The sequence below is a fragment of the Morus notabilis genome, unplaced genomic scaffold, assembly GCF_000414095.1.
Source record: "Morus notabilis unplaced genomic scaffold, ASM41409v2 Scaffold242, whole genome shotgun sequence".
NCBI lineage: Eukaryota > Viridiplantae > Streptophyta > Magnoliopsida > Rosales > Moraceae > Morus > Morus notabilis.
Window position 1 is genome coordinate 78,290 of NW_010358071.1, and position 15,248 is coordinate 93,537.

Genomic DNA, 15,248 nt, shown 5'->3' on the forward strand with positions numbered 1-15,248 from the left:
TAGGGTGCCGGCAGCCGGAAAACGGCAAGTGCGGCCAGAAAAGTGGGCGGCGAGGGGGAGATGAAAACTCCAAAAATGAAAGATTTGAGGAGAGAACGATCTTTTTAAGCTATTTTAAGTGTTTTTAGATGGTTTTTAGAGGTTTTGGACGAAGAGTGTAAGGGAAAACGCGAGAGGCTCACCTAGAAAAATTGTGGAAGGAGGTCTGCGATTTCATTTATGCAGGTGGTTTTTTACGACGACATTGTGTCGTCGCAACAAAGATTAAAACACCATCGCAATTAATGTTAAAACGATGGTGTTCTTCATTACCTCATTAATATTTCTGAGAATATTTTTGAGGAATATACCCTGGTTCATTTTTTGCGATTATAATTTAACTATTTCGTCGCAAATAATTTTGAGAAAACGGCCAAAGTTTCCGCCCTTTTTTTAGGGAAAATTAAATCCCCGGTTATTTACGACGACATTATTAAAACTATCGTCGTAAAAAACAGTCGTCCTTGATAGAATTTTCTGGAACCCTTTTTTTTTACGACATGTGTCGTCGTAAAAACAGTCGTTCATCATAAAAACAGTCGTTCTGAAAAGAATTTTCTGGAACCATTTTTTGCGACGACGCTTTGCATCGTCGTCGCAAAAAATAAAGAAATATCTAGAACCTATTCCTGGGAAACCGCCAAATTTCCCGCCTCTTTTTGGTCACGTCGCGCCAGCTGTAACCATCAATATTTATGACGATAAGTCCTCACAAATAATGTACAAACTAGTGCCATATTGGTTTTGGCGCCAATGGATAATAGCAACGACATGTCATCGCTAATAATCCGTTCAATTTTAGCGAAGACATGTCGTCGTAAATATATAAATTTTGTGCAACGACATGTCATCACAAATATTTAATGCGACGAAAAATCATTCAAAAATTTTGTTTTCTTTTATGTGATGACATGTCATCGCTAATATTATAATTTTAGCAACGATAAATGTGGTCGCTAATAACCCTTTTTGTTGTAGTGATGGACGGCCCAACCCAATTGACAACACTAATTTGGCAATAGGATTGTTCTTTTATGGTGTTCGAGACACCATTGCGACATTTGTCACTAGCTTCTTTAGCATATCACATTTATCTTCTCCATTATTGCCAGGTAATTCAAACATATGTATATTGAAAAATATTCAGTGAACTTTATTTTAAATTATTTATCATCTATTTTGGAATCGAGAAAGTTCATTTGCATACCAATATTATAATACAAATATTTGTTTTCCTTGAAAATGTTTGTAGAATTGAGAAGTTGAATCTACATTATAAGGTGGGAAAGCCAAAACTATTGGATAGGTAAAAATATCTATAGTACTTATGGATAGGTAGAAAACAAAAGAACTTAATGAAAGAACACGTATACGTATATACACACAGATATGTAAGATTTAATTAGCTTTTTATCTAAGTTTCTGTACCAAAATGTGGAAGGGAATGCACTGAAATTCAGAGGAACTCATATTACATAAGCTCTTACAAAAGAAAATGAATTTATATCTCAACATGAACCTGCCTATTTCTGATAATCTTTAAACAACCAAGTTTGACTGGAATTTCTTTTCAGTTTTCACATTAATAGACTTTTCAACAACTTAGCATTAGTATTAATTAAAAACATACAATATTACTTGTCCAAACATATAACAACCACCTAAGGATTTCTTCCAATGGGCTTCACCTAGTATAGAAGACACTTATCCAACATTGACCAGATCTCTGATCACGTGTCCTGCGTCAACTGGGTTGTCAACTCCGATTCTCCATCTTCTTTCTTCTTCGCCCCCCACAGAAAGGAGCATAACCCAGCGAGAATGAGGATCATGCCAACCAAACTGGTACAATACAATTCCAATTCACAATATTAGAATGCTTTCATTACTGATATGTGGATCTTACGTATTAAGATTATTATTATCCATTTAGAGGGAATTCAAATGTGAATGAAAGAAAAATAAAACATACCTCCCGACTCTGATGGCTTCACCAAGTAAGAGTGCTTCTGTTACGGTCACAAAAATTAGACCGACTGGGTTGAACATAGAAGGATAAGTGGGGCCTCGGATTGAGATCGCCCACGAAAGTAAGCAAAATGTTGCAGCTGAATAAAGTGTTCCCTGCACAAATACACAAACTTTAAACACAAAATTCTCAAGTTAACATACATTGATTTATCTATAATTAAAGAGTTTACAAACACTGTTGAAACTCAGAAAGACGGACCTTAGAGAGCAACAAGCAACAAAAAATCAACAAAACTGAAACTTAAATAATTTGTTTGACATTGATTACATAAATTTAGGCTTCTCATTCTCGTTAAAGTCGTCCTAATTCAACTATTCTCCTCTATTTTCATAAACTCCAGAAGTTCTCGTTTGAAACATAACGACTTGGAAAAGCATATTGCAAATCTATTTTCCAGTTCTTTTTCCCATAAGCCAAACAAGCATCCAACAAACACAGTTCTGTTTTTTTAGAGTCTTTACTGGTTTATGTTTGTTTATTTGTTCTGTTTTTCACACGTAAATGGGGCGGGATACTGTTTGCCTCGCCTCATTGACATCCCTAATTAAGCACTACATGAGTTAGAAATTGTAGGCTTACCGAGCAAACTATGGCGAGCAATTCTAAATTCCAGCCGAGCTTCCATGCAGCAACACGTCTATCTAGGCAAAGGCCAATTACTGCTGATTGCATGGATGTTATACCACTTTGCAGCATAATTGCCGTATATTTAAAAGGAAATACCGCCAAGAGTTTACGCTGAAAGAAAGAGAACAAAGAACTTATATAATATTAAAACTACTCTATAATTTTTTTTATGTAATTTTTAAAAACTGTTAATAATAAGAATTAGCTAAAAAAAAAAGGGCAGAAATGAACATGAATCTTTTGTTCTCTTAAAGTGGCCAGCCACGTACCTGCACTATGAACCATAATGCACGTGACAAGCATGATGCAATGATCAAGGTTGCACCGCGCGCCCAGTGGTCATGGGAGTTTTGGGTGGTGGCCGTATGAGAGTCCCTGTGTTGGTGGTGGTAACACAAGAATATTTAACGTTATCCAAGAGGAAGAAAACTAATTATATATGCATAAAAAAAGGAGTTCTGTTACTCGTGATAGTTGAAGCTTATATATAGTTTAATATTTTACCATAAAGAAAGGCAGAAATGAATCTCATGATATTTAGAATTAAATGCCTTTGTAATTAGTGTTCATGCTCATTTACGATCGTATTTAAGTACGTAATTCTCTTTATAAGAATAAATCTTTTAAATTAATGAGTACTGAACATATAATATTACTTTTAAGTATTTAATGAGTACTAAACATATAAAGAAAACACAGAATGTTACTTGTCTAAACATATAACAATCACTAAGCATTTCTTCCAATGGCCTTCACCTAGTATAGAAGACACTTATCCAGCATTGACCCGATCTCTGATCACGTGTTGGGTTGTCGACTCCGATTCTCCATCTTCTTTCTTTTTGGGGCCCCACAGAAAGGAGTATAACCCAGCGAGAATGACGATCATGCCAATCAAACTGGTACAATACAATTCCAATTCACAATATTAGAATGCTTTCGTTAGTGATATGTGGATATTGCGTATTAAGATAATTGTTATCCATTTAGAGTGAATTCAAATGTGAATGAAAGAAAAATAAAACATACCTCCCGACTCTGATGGCTTCACCAAGTAAGAGTGCTTCTGTTACGGTTACAAAAATTAGACCGACCGGGTTGAACATGGATGGATAAGTGGGGCCTCGGATTGAGATCACCCACGATTGTAAGCAAAATGTTGCGGCTGAATAAAGTGTTCCCTGCACAAATACACAAACTTTAAACGCAAAATTCTGACAGTAATATACATTGATTTATCCATCATTAAAGAGTTTACAAACATTGTTGAAACTCAGAAAGGCGGACCATAGAAGGTAATTAACAAGCAACAGAAAATCAACAAAACTCAAACTTAAATAATTTCTTTGACATTGATTACATAAATGTAGGCTTCTCATTCTCGTTAAAAGCGTCCTAATTCAACTATTCTCCTCTATTTTCATGAACTCCAGAAGTTCTCGGTTGAAACATAACGACTTGGAAAAGCATATTGCTAATCAATTTTCTGGTTCTTTTTCCCATAAGCCAAACAAGCATCCAAATAAGTTAGAAACACAGTTCTATAAGCACTAAATGAGTTAGAAATTGTAGGCTTACCGAGCAAACTATGGCGAGCAGTTCTAAATTCCAGCCGAGCTTCCATGCAGCAACATGTCTATCTAGGCAAAGGCCAATTACTGCTGATTGCGTGGATGATATACCACCTTGCAGCATAATTGCCGTATATTTAAAAGGAAATACCGCCAAGAGTTTACGCTGAAAGAAAGAGAACAAATAACTTATATAATCTTATATAATTTTTATAAAGTGTTAATAATAAGAATTAGCTAAAAAAAAAGGGAATTCAAAAGACATGAAATGAACATGAATCCTTTGTTCTCTTAAAGTGGCTAGCCACGTACCTGCACTATGAACCATAATGCACGTGTCAAGCATGATGCAATGATCAAGATTGTGCCGCGCGCCCAGTGGGCATGGGAGTTCTGGGTGGTGACCGTCTGAGAGTCCCTGTGTTGGTGGTGGTAAACAATATACAATTCATTTCCCTTGTAAAGGGATGCAACTAGTGCTCCAACAAGCGACAGCAACACTCCAAAAGTCTTTATTTTTCCTTGTTTGGTTCGCAGGTCTAGTTTCTCTGTTCTGCAAGCACATATGCAATTTGAAAACAAAATAATGAAAATTTGTATAAAAAAATTGGCAATAACGATGAACAAAGTTTTTGATATACATGTCTTACTTGGTGATGAGTGACAAGAGAAAAGTGAATATGGGAATTAAGTTGTATAAGTTAGTGGCAAATGTGGCTGTGACATCACGGAGACCGTAATAGTAAAATGAAGAATCGGATATCCTGGATTGCAAATATATATCATAAACAATTTGGTATATTTTGTTTTATATGTATAGTCAAAACCACAAGTTAGATATAGCTTACACGGTTGCAGCACTAGCAAAAGGCAAGAAGCAAATTGCACAACCAAATTTCTTTTCACCATATCTGCAAATGCAAAAAAAAAAAAAAAAAAAAAAAAAAAAAAAAAAAAGGATTTAAGTATTGAAGACACTAGGAGTAAGCTCCATCTGCTACAGGCAGTAAAAACATTAAAAAGAAAGCCAAATAAGCACATTAAAAACTAACAAACCTCTCAAAGTAGTAGGCAAGAGGGGCAATCGATAGGGCAGAAACTGTATTATGGTAAGTAATTAGCGCGAAAACGAAGGTTCCGTCCTTCATAATCACTCTGGATAGTATGTGCAGTGTTGCTTTGAATACTTGTGCCAGCAACACGGCAGCCAAAACTAACCAGCTCGCCAAAGCCATTCTAGGGCAAGTAACACTACATCAAAATAGATTTTTAATATTACATTTTCAATTTCAAGGCTATATCTCAGTTGAATGCGGATTTAGTAATTCAAATAAAACAATCCAAAAAAATATTTAAAAAAAAGAAACTAACATGTTCATACCCTGATTATTTCTGGCCTTAGAGAGAGAAAAGTGTTGCGTCCAACCTGAGAGAGAGAGGAAGTTAACAAGACTACGAAAAGATAAGGTATGATTGATGGGGTTATAAAGGGCAGAAAGAAGCAACTATTTCATATCAACCGTAGGTAAGATGTTCCATATCAACCGTAGGATCAGTAGACCACCACTTGATGCACATTGTTGATCACCGAATTCCATGTATGCATGGATGGATGTTCCACCTTAATGTGAATCCAATAACACATATCTTGAACTCAAAAGGGTTGTTATGACTTGAAAAAGGGCCAATTTGTGGTTGGGACGAGATTAGCCTTTTTTCTAAAGCAAATGAGGTTTCTGCACGTTCATATGATTGATTGACTTCAAATTATATTAAAGAAAAAGTAATTCATTCACTAACCTTTGTACGTAGGAGAGAGAGAGAGGAGGAATCGGAAAACTTAAATCTAGTATATAGGAGAGAGAGTGGAGGGAGAGAGAGCATGAAGAGAGAGATATGAGGAAAGAGAGGAAGAGAGAGATATATATTCAATGATCTCTTCGTTCTAAAAAAAAATGAAAGAAAATGCAAAGAAAGAAAATAAGAGAAAAGGAAGATGTGTTGTGATCTTGATAATCATTATATATCCAGATACCAATCTCAAGGTAATTAAAATTTCCACGTCTATACCTTACACTTCTTATAGCAAAAGGTTCTATATTGGGTTTCTTACATACTATATATGGAGTCATTGCTTTAGTACGTTCCCGGATTTGTATATATAGAAAATCGTTTTGAATTTTTTATAGTAAATATTGCGCATCGTTTTGATACGCAATTATGAATCTAACTATCCCAAAAAAGATTTTAAAAAAAGAAACTAGCATGAGGATCGGTAAATTTAAATCTAGTATATAGGTTATGAGCAGAAGAAGAAGAGAGATGGTAGAAGAGAATATATATATATATATATATATATGAAAGTTTGAATATATTCACGAGGGTCAAACTAATTAAATTAAGGTTGAAGGTCCTGATATGCTGTATCATAATCGGCTCCATCCACTGTACTATAATTGGGTTCTCTCTTGTATTGATCAAGCTTTAATTTGTCATACTGGTAATATAGGAAATAAAGCTGATGAGATCACATGCATAGCAATAGAAATTAGCGAGGCTTCATTTGGTAAGTGAGTAATCTGGCTGCAGGAGGAGACTAACTCCTTCGATGTTAAAGCCGATATTTCTCTGGGTGCGTCATAAAATAACAAGAATGTGTGAAATTCTTTAACCAATTATCTTCAAACAAAAGGAAATGACTAGTTTTCTTTCTTTTCTTGTGCATGGAATAATTGCATCTGCATTACTGACTGATTTTAAGCGTACAAATGTCGCAAAATTTCTACAACTTAAGGTTTTTCAAAGGAAGAATATATTATTAAAAAAGAGGAGAGATCTTCTCTTTAAGGAATATATATATATATATACACACACATAAGGTGGATGTCACATCACGGAGACTATAAGAGTAAAATGCAGAATTAGATGTCCTACATTGTAAATATATATCGTAAACAGCTTGATATATTTTGTTTTATATATATAGTCAAAACCACAAGTTATATATGGCTTACACAGTTGCAGAATTAGCACAAAGTCAGAAGCAAACTGCGTAACTAAATTTCTTTTCAACAGATTTGCAAACAAAAAAAAAAACATTAAATTAAATTTAAGTATTAAAGACACTAGGAGTAAACTCCATCTACTACAGACAGTAAAAACATTAAAAAGAAAGTCAAATGAGCACATTAAAATACATATACGTTCAATTTTATGTTATATTTATATAGTTATGTATATTTTATATATATATATATATATATAAAATAGCAATGGCCAACCACCGTTTGTTATTGCACTTTGTTGGTGATAATTGGTTCTACACTGAATTGGTAAGGGTGAGAATTGGTTTAATGTCTTTGGAGTCAATGACCGTACAAAGAAACTTTGACCATGGTTTGCAACACGCTTTCTACCTCATTGACAGCCCATCAATCACCCAATTCAAGTCAATTAATTTTCTTAATTGAGTTGATATATATTGCATGGTTTTTTTTCTGTATTTGGCTTAGTGGCAGTAAGTAGACAACTTGCAAATATACCCATCCTTTGATATAATTTAGCCATTTACATAGTCAATGCAAGAAAAGGGGGATTATCGTGGACGTCAAAGGAGGGAAAAGAAAGAAAAAAAAATACTCCTTTTGAATCATATGATGTGTTTAAAATTCGTTCTAAAATAATTTTATTTTTTGTATAAAAATAGAAATAAAAACATTTTCATTTTGAAATTATTTTTGAAAATGTGTTTGATAGTTTTATTTAGAGATTGATTTTAATTTTAAAAAAAATTAAACTGTGTTTGGTAGTTTAATTTATAAGGTAATATCAAACAATCCATAAATATTAATGAGGTGATGAAGAACGGTGTTGTTTTTATATTAATTATGATGACATATTGTCATTGCAAAAAGTTCCCCTCTATAAACCCGATCACAGAACATTCTCCTCTATTTTTCCTTTCTCAAAAAAAAAAAAAAAAGAAAGAAAATGCAAAGAAAAAATGAGAGGAAAAAAAAAATGTTTTTGCTTTGTTTGGAACTCAAAGAAATAACGGAGTACTTAAAAAAACAAAGAAATAAAGGAGGAAAAATTTTTGTTTCAGAAGGTAAAATCACCTAGAACCAGAAAGTGAGAGAAGAGGGAGAGAGAAAGGGGGAGATTCTCACCATTTTCAGAAACGGTACTGCTACTGGAGCGGACAGAGAGAAAGTGAGAGATGGAGGGCGTGAAGAAGAGAGAGAGTGGAAGGAGAGAGAACATGAAGATAGAGAGAGGGAAGAGAGAGATATATATTATATTCGGTGAGGAGAGAGAGGAAGAGAGAGACATATATTCATATATTCGGTGATTCATGCACTTTTTAGGTAATTAAAGTGTATTTGTTTTCTTTCTCCAAAAAAATGAAAGAAAATGCAAAGAAAGAAAATAAGAGAAAAAGAAAATGTCTTGCGATCTTGATCAGCATTTTCCATATACCGATCTCATGTGTCTATTTAGGTAATTAAAATTTCCACCAGAAAAGGGTTTATAATGTACTTTTAAAGTGCATTTGTCTTCTTTCTCCAATAAATATATATATATATATATAATAAAAGAAAATGCAAAGAAAGAAAATAAGAGAAAAGGAAAATGTCCTGTGATATTGATCATTATTTTCTATATACCGATCTCATGTGTCTATCTAGGTAATTAAAATTTCCATCAAAAAAGGATCTATACTGTACGTTTCTTCTGGCTAAAGGTTCTAAATTGGGTTTCGTATATACTATATATGGAGTCATTGCTTTAGTATGTTCCCAGATTTGTACATATAAAAAATCGTTTGACCTTTTTATAGTAAATATTAGGTACTAATATGATTTCTTACTCGGGCATTAGTTGATAAATAGAATTCACGAATAAATAGAGTTGATAAGAATATAGTACTAACACTTCTCCTGATTTTCTAAAACAAAAAAACAAACCTAACAACAGATCGAGATATGTTTTTTATTTTTTTTGGCAAAAATTTCATAGTATTATTACTAAGTTCTCAACTAATAAAATATATTATCTATTTATACATCTATAGTGATTACAAATTTAGCATAACGATAAATTTAAATTTAATTCCACTTTAAGATGTAGCGTTTAAATCTTTATTATTTAATTAGTTATAAGACACAATTACACTGGTCACAGTATAGATCCGTCAATTAGTGTCAACTGAGGTTGTCAATTCCGATTTTTCATCTTCGTTCTTTTTCGTCCCCCACAGAACTTATATAGTGTTGACGTATATGTAAACTTATAAAGTGTTCCCTGCACAAATACACAAACCTTTAAACACAAAATCAGAAGTTAATAGACATTGATTTATCTATTATTCATATTATATAGCCCAAAAAATAAATCAAGAAGGAAAACAACCACTCAGACACAAAAAAGCCCTAGTTCATAACTTGCAAGCACTATTATAATTTTCTAGCAAAAAAAATCATTGTTATAATTATGCAGTAGATAAGTCATGATTGAAGCGATGAGCACTGCTTGAAATTCTTGAAGAATTTCTATAATGCGCTTCTGGATAAAATCTATGAAATAAGGTTCACATCACGTGTGGCACACACCGTCTTATCTATATTCCAGTAAACCCGAGTTTTCATAGGCAAGTGCTTATGGCCCCTCTTAAAAGAAAGAAAGAAAGAAAAAGAAAAAAAAAAAAAAAAAAAAAGAGGGGGGGGTTGTGGTCGCTCATTGCTTACCCAAAAACAGAAAAAGAAAGAAAAGAAAAAGAGAGATACCTATCGCAATTACTCATTTGCCCAGTAAATATATATAGATATTTTGTTTGGAAAAGAAATAATCTTCTTTTTTTTTTCCCCCGGCTATATTCCACTTATGCAGTTCACAAAATAAGAATAAAGAGGACGCCGCAACAATTTCTCTGTCTTTTTTTTTTTTTCCCTTCCTGCTACACAGGTAACACTCCTTTCGTCACATGCAGGATATCGTGTACATGCAGGATATCGTGTAAATATTTGTATGGACGATGTTTTATGTGTTACGGCGGAAGCAAACCGCGTACTTTTCTTGAAAAAGTGCACTGGGTTTTTTCAGACTCAGCAGTTCTGTTATTAGGACAGATATACCCTCAAGATCATTGGCTTTATTAATTTGAGTGTTTTTAGGCTCTATTTATTTCACTAATTTAAGTTTAAAATTTAAATTTTATTATAATAAAAATTTTCATAAATAATCACATTTAATTTTTTTACTATAGTAAAAAATTCTTACATAAAATTATATCTCAACTCGAATTAAAAAATTAAATCAGCGAATTAAATAGACCCTTAAAAAGTCTGGTTTATAGATTCAGAATCACGATTCATTATTTTGATTTTTTAAATTTAAATTTTTTAAGAAAAAAAAAACATTTTAAAGAACTAAGAATCATAATACATAACTAAGAACGAACCCTTAAAATAAACATCTCATAAAGTTTGATCTTCCAGAATCCAACCGGCCTGTTGATTTTTTCTCTTTTTCCCTTACTTTTTTTTTCTAGAGTATTTTTCCAATTTGTAGTTGCAGCAGTTTTACCTTTCTAACTGAAATTTCTCATTGCAAACCGCATATATTTGTATTTCTCGTCAAATTCTCTCTCTGTGTATACTTTTTCTAGTTTTTAGTTCCCATTACGGGCAGACAAAGAGGGCTTATAAGCAAAAGGAAGAAAAAAAAAAGGTACATTGTGTGTATATTGTTAATTACAATGATGATGAATAAGAAATTTGATAAAAGCTCTCAGAAACAATCACATCTAACTTTTTTATCACAGTAAAAAACTCACATAAAGTCACATTTCAACTCGAATTAAAAAGTTAAATCAACAAACTAAACGAGCTCTAAATGTTGCGGCCGTTTAAAGTATTCCCTGCACAAATACACAAACTTTAAACACAAAATCTAGAAGTTAATGGACATTAATTTATCTATCATTCGTATTTTATGGCTCAAAAAAATAACTCAAGAAGGAAAACAACCACTCAGACCCAAAAAAAGCACCAGTTCATAGCTTGCAACTTGCAAGCACTTATATGATTATGTAGTGAATATGTCATGATTAGAGCGATGAGCACTGTTTGAAATTCTTGAAGAATTTTTATAATGCGCTTCTGAAAGAATTTTTATAATTTATTTAGGCAAAGTTAGATATGGGTTAGGCCGAAACTTAAGCCAGGCCTAAGCCCTTTTCACGGGCCTCTTTGGGTCAGGCCAAGCCTATCTGAAGTGCCTTTGGGGAGTTACTCATAAGCCTGGCCAAACTCATTTTCTACCTTAAGTTATTGCACACACCGGGAAGTTTTAATATATATATCTTAATATTTATATGGGAAGTTTTGATATGTATATATGTGTGTGTGTGTGTTTTCTTTTGAAATTTTATAGTATAATTATTATAACGCTATTACTAAGTTCTTAACTAATAAAGTATATTATTTATACATACATCTATAGTGATTACAAATATAACATAACGATAAATTTATATCTAATTCTATTTTAAGGTGTAGCTTTTAAATCCCCATTATTTAATTAGTTATAAGACGCAAAGCTTTTATCAATTGGAATTGGATCAGTACGCGGCGTAAAAAGTACCAACTAATCTAACTTTATATCAAACTATTGTATTACCTATTATAATTTTTTTATCCCTGTGCATAAGGTTCCTTAATAGCTAGCTTTGTTTTTTATAGTTTAGAATGAGTATGAATCCCACCTTCAAATATTTCTCATGGATCGTCAACAACCTAGCTAGCTATACGTAGATGAGGCCATAATGCAACTTTCTATACGTAGTAAATTAGGTCTCATTCAGTTCGCGAATTCGAGTTTTTAATTTAAGTTGAGATGTGACTTTATGTGAGAGTTTTTAACTCTAACAAAAAAAATTAAATGTGACTTTTGTAAGAACTTTTAACTATAACAAAAGTATAATTTAAAACTTAAATCAGTGAAAGTCTCACAATTACCTTCTCGGTGGATCTTACCACCGGGGCCAAGAACTTAAAAGATCTTGTCCCACTTTTAGTGGACGTGACTAATTTAAATTTAAAATTTAAATTTTATTATAATAAAAATTTTCATAAATAATCACATTTAATTTTTTTACTACAGTAAAAAGTTCTTACATAAAATTATATCTCAACTCGAATTAAAAAATTAAATCAGCGAATTAAATAGACCCTTAAAAAGTCTGGTTTATAGATTCAGAATCACGATTCATTATTTTGATTTTTTAAATTTAAATTTTTTAAGAAAAAAAAAACATTTTAAAGAACTAAGAATCATAATACATAACTAAGAACGAACCCTTAAAATAAACATCTCATAAAGTTTGATCTTCCAGAATCCAACCGGCCTGTTGATTTTTTCTCTTTTTCCCTTACTTTTTTTTTTCTAGAGTATTTTTCCAATTTGTAGTTGCAGCAGTTTTACCTTTCTAACTGAAATTTCTCATTGCAAACCGCAGATATTTGTATTTCTCGTCAAATCTTCTCTCTGTGTATACTTTTTCTAGTTTTTAGTTCCCATTACGGGCAGACAAAGAGGGCTTATAAGCAAAAGGAAGAAAAAAAAAAGGTACATTGTGTGTATATTGTTAATTACAATGATGATGAATAAGAAATTTGATAAAAGCTCTCAGAAACAGTCACATTTAACTTTTTTGTCACAGTAAAAAACTCACATAAAGTCACATTTCAACTCGAATTAAAAAGTTAAATCAACAAACTAAACGAGCTCTAAATGTTGCGGCCGTTTAAAGTATTCCCTGCACAAATACACAAAATCTAGAAGTTAATAGACATTAATTTATCTATCATTCGTATTTTATGGCTCAAAAAAATAACTCAAGAAGGAAAACAACCACTCAGACCCAAAAAAAGCACCAGTTCATAGCTTGCAACTTGCAAGCACTTATATGATTATGTAGTGAATATGTCATGATTAGAGCGATGAGCACTGTTTGAAATTCTTGAAGAATTTTTATAATGCGCTTCTGAAAGAATTTTTATAATTTATTTAGGCAAAGTTAGATATGGGTTAGGCCGAAACTTAAGCCAGGCCTAAGCCCTTTTCACGGGCCTCTTTGGGTCAGGCCAAGCCTATCTGAAGTGCCTTTGGGGAGTTACTCATAAGCCTGGCCAAACTCATTTTCTACCTTAAGTTATTGCACACACCGGGAAGTTTTAATATATATATCTTAATATTTATATGGGAAGTTTTGATATGTATATATGTGTGTGTGTGTTTTCTTTTGAAATTTTATAGTATAATTATTATAACGCTATTACTAAGTTCTTAACTAATAAAGTATATTATTTATACATACATCTATAGTGATTACAAATATAACATAACGATAAATTTATATCTAATTCTATTTTAAGGTGTAGCTTTTAAATCCCCATTATTTAATTAGTTATAAGACGCAAAGCTTTTATCAATTGGAATTGGATCAGTACGCGACGTAAAAAGTACCAACTAATCTAACTTTATATCAAACTATTGTATTACCTATTATAATTTTTTTATCCCTGTGCATAAGGTTCCTTAATAGCTAGCTTTGTTTTTTATAGTTTAGAATGAGTATGAATCCCACCTTCAAATATTTCTCATGGATCGTCAACAACCTAGCTAGCTATACGTAGATGAGGCCATAATGCAACTTTCTATACGTAGTAAATTAGGTCTCATTCAGTTCGCGAATTCGAGTTTTCAATTTAAGTTGAGATGTGACTTTATGTGAGAGTTTTTAACTCTAATAAAAAAAATTAAATGTGACTTTTGTAAGAACTTTTAACTATAACAAAACTATAATTTAAAACTTAAATAAGTGAAAGTCTCACAATTACCTTCTCGGTGGATCTTACCACCGGGGCCAAGAACTTAAAAGATCTTGTCCCACTTTTAGTGGACGTGAATTAGTCTTAAAAGATTTTCTTAAAAGATCTATCCCTTTATAGATATAATTTTCATAATACATTATTTAACCCTCTCATAAGTCATACATCCACTTAACTTTTATCTTCATTTAATTTAGAAAATAATATTAATCTCTTTCAACTATTAATGTTTATTTTCTTTTTAAAAATATTGTAATTCCATTTATCTTTATTTATCAATTGTCTTTACCGTACCTCCTCTTCCTCCTTCTTCTTCTTCTTTTTTTTTATTTTTATTTTATGATGTCATCTTCCTCGTCGTGCTCCTCCTCCTCTTCTTCTTCTTCTTTTTTTCATTTTTTTTATAATCATAAATTAAGAATTAGTGGAGGTATTAATGAATTTTTAGGATCCAAATATTAAGAGAAAATTACAGATTCTGCATTCTTAATTACCTGACTTACTAAAAATACTCTTTTTAAAAAATTCTACCACTTAACTGGTTCTAGTATAAAAGGTAAAAATATATAGATTAATGTTAAAAGGTAGAAATAAAAAGATTTCGGGGGTATTTTTAAAAATTTTCCAAATATTAATTACTCTACGCAATTTTGTAAAGTCCTTTTAGGACCCAATTCAGTAGGACAATATTGACAAATACACATTAAAAGTGCATGAGTCAAATTTTTACTCTTTATTCTTGATTCATAACCTTTTTAGTCAAATAATTACACTAATAAAGAATATTTATTAAGAATAAAAAATAAATATCCATACTCATACATTTTTAAAGTAAATTATATATTTTTTCAATTCAGTAACTCACTACTATTAGACAAGCCCAAAAAGAAAAAAAAAATATATCTTGTGTTAATACGGACAAAATTCACTTCCATGCAAATCCGTGGTCCTGCTCAATTTGGAAGTCATCTTTTACTCCAATCTCATGCTTCAAGAGTCAATATCTCACAAGCCGACCAGCCTTTCCTTTCAAAGGCCAGAAAATTCAACCTCGTACGCGCTGAAGCCTGTAGATCCCCAGATATG

At 32.1% G+C, this 15,248-nt stretch overlaps 1 protein-coding gene across 1 annotated transcript; it reads right to left on the bottom strand.

Annotated features, from left to right (window-relative positions):
- Nucleotides 1-1,769: 1,769 nt before the first annotated feature.
- On the bottom strand, nucleotides 1,770-5,504 carry LOC21387010 (WAT1-related protein At5g64700). The gene is made up of 10 exons (XM_024161304.1): nucleotides 5,326-5,504; nucleotides 5,118-5,180; nucleotides 4,920-5,033; nucleotides 4,582-4,822; nucleotides 4,277-4,435; nucleotides 3,728-3,879; nucleotides 3,486-3,597; nucleotides 2,651-2,809; nucleotides 2,012-2,163; nucleotides 1,770-1,881 (listed from the first exon to the last, which is right to left on the bottom strand). Exons 1-10 carry the CDS (start codon nucleotides 5,502-5,504, stop codon nucleotides 1,770-1,772), a joined length of 1,443 nt encoding a protein of 480 aa, XP_024017072.1.
- Between the last annotated feature and the right edge of the window lie 9,744 nt (nucleotides 5,505-15,248).

Excerpts from the sequence above, each read along its gene's own strand:
- LOC21387010 (XM_024161304.1), bottom strand. The coding sequence starts at position 5,504 with ATGGCTTTGGCGAGCTGGTTAGTTTTGGCTGCCGTGTTGCTGGCACAA. Across the intron at positions 5,181-5,325 it reads CTTGCCTACTACTTTGAGAG|ATATGGTGAAAAGAAATTTG; the intron begins GTTTGTTAGTTT and ends TTGCATTTGCAG. Across the intron at positions 5,034-5,117 it reads TTTGCTAGTGCTGCAACCGT|GATATCCGATTCTTCATTTT; the intron begins GTAAGCTATATC and ends TTTGCAATCCAG.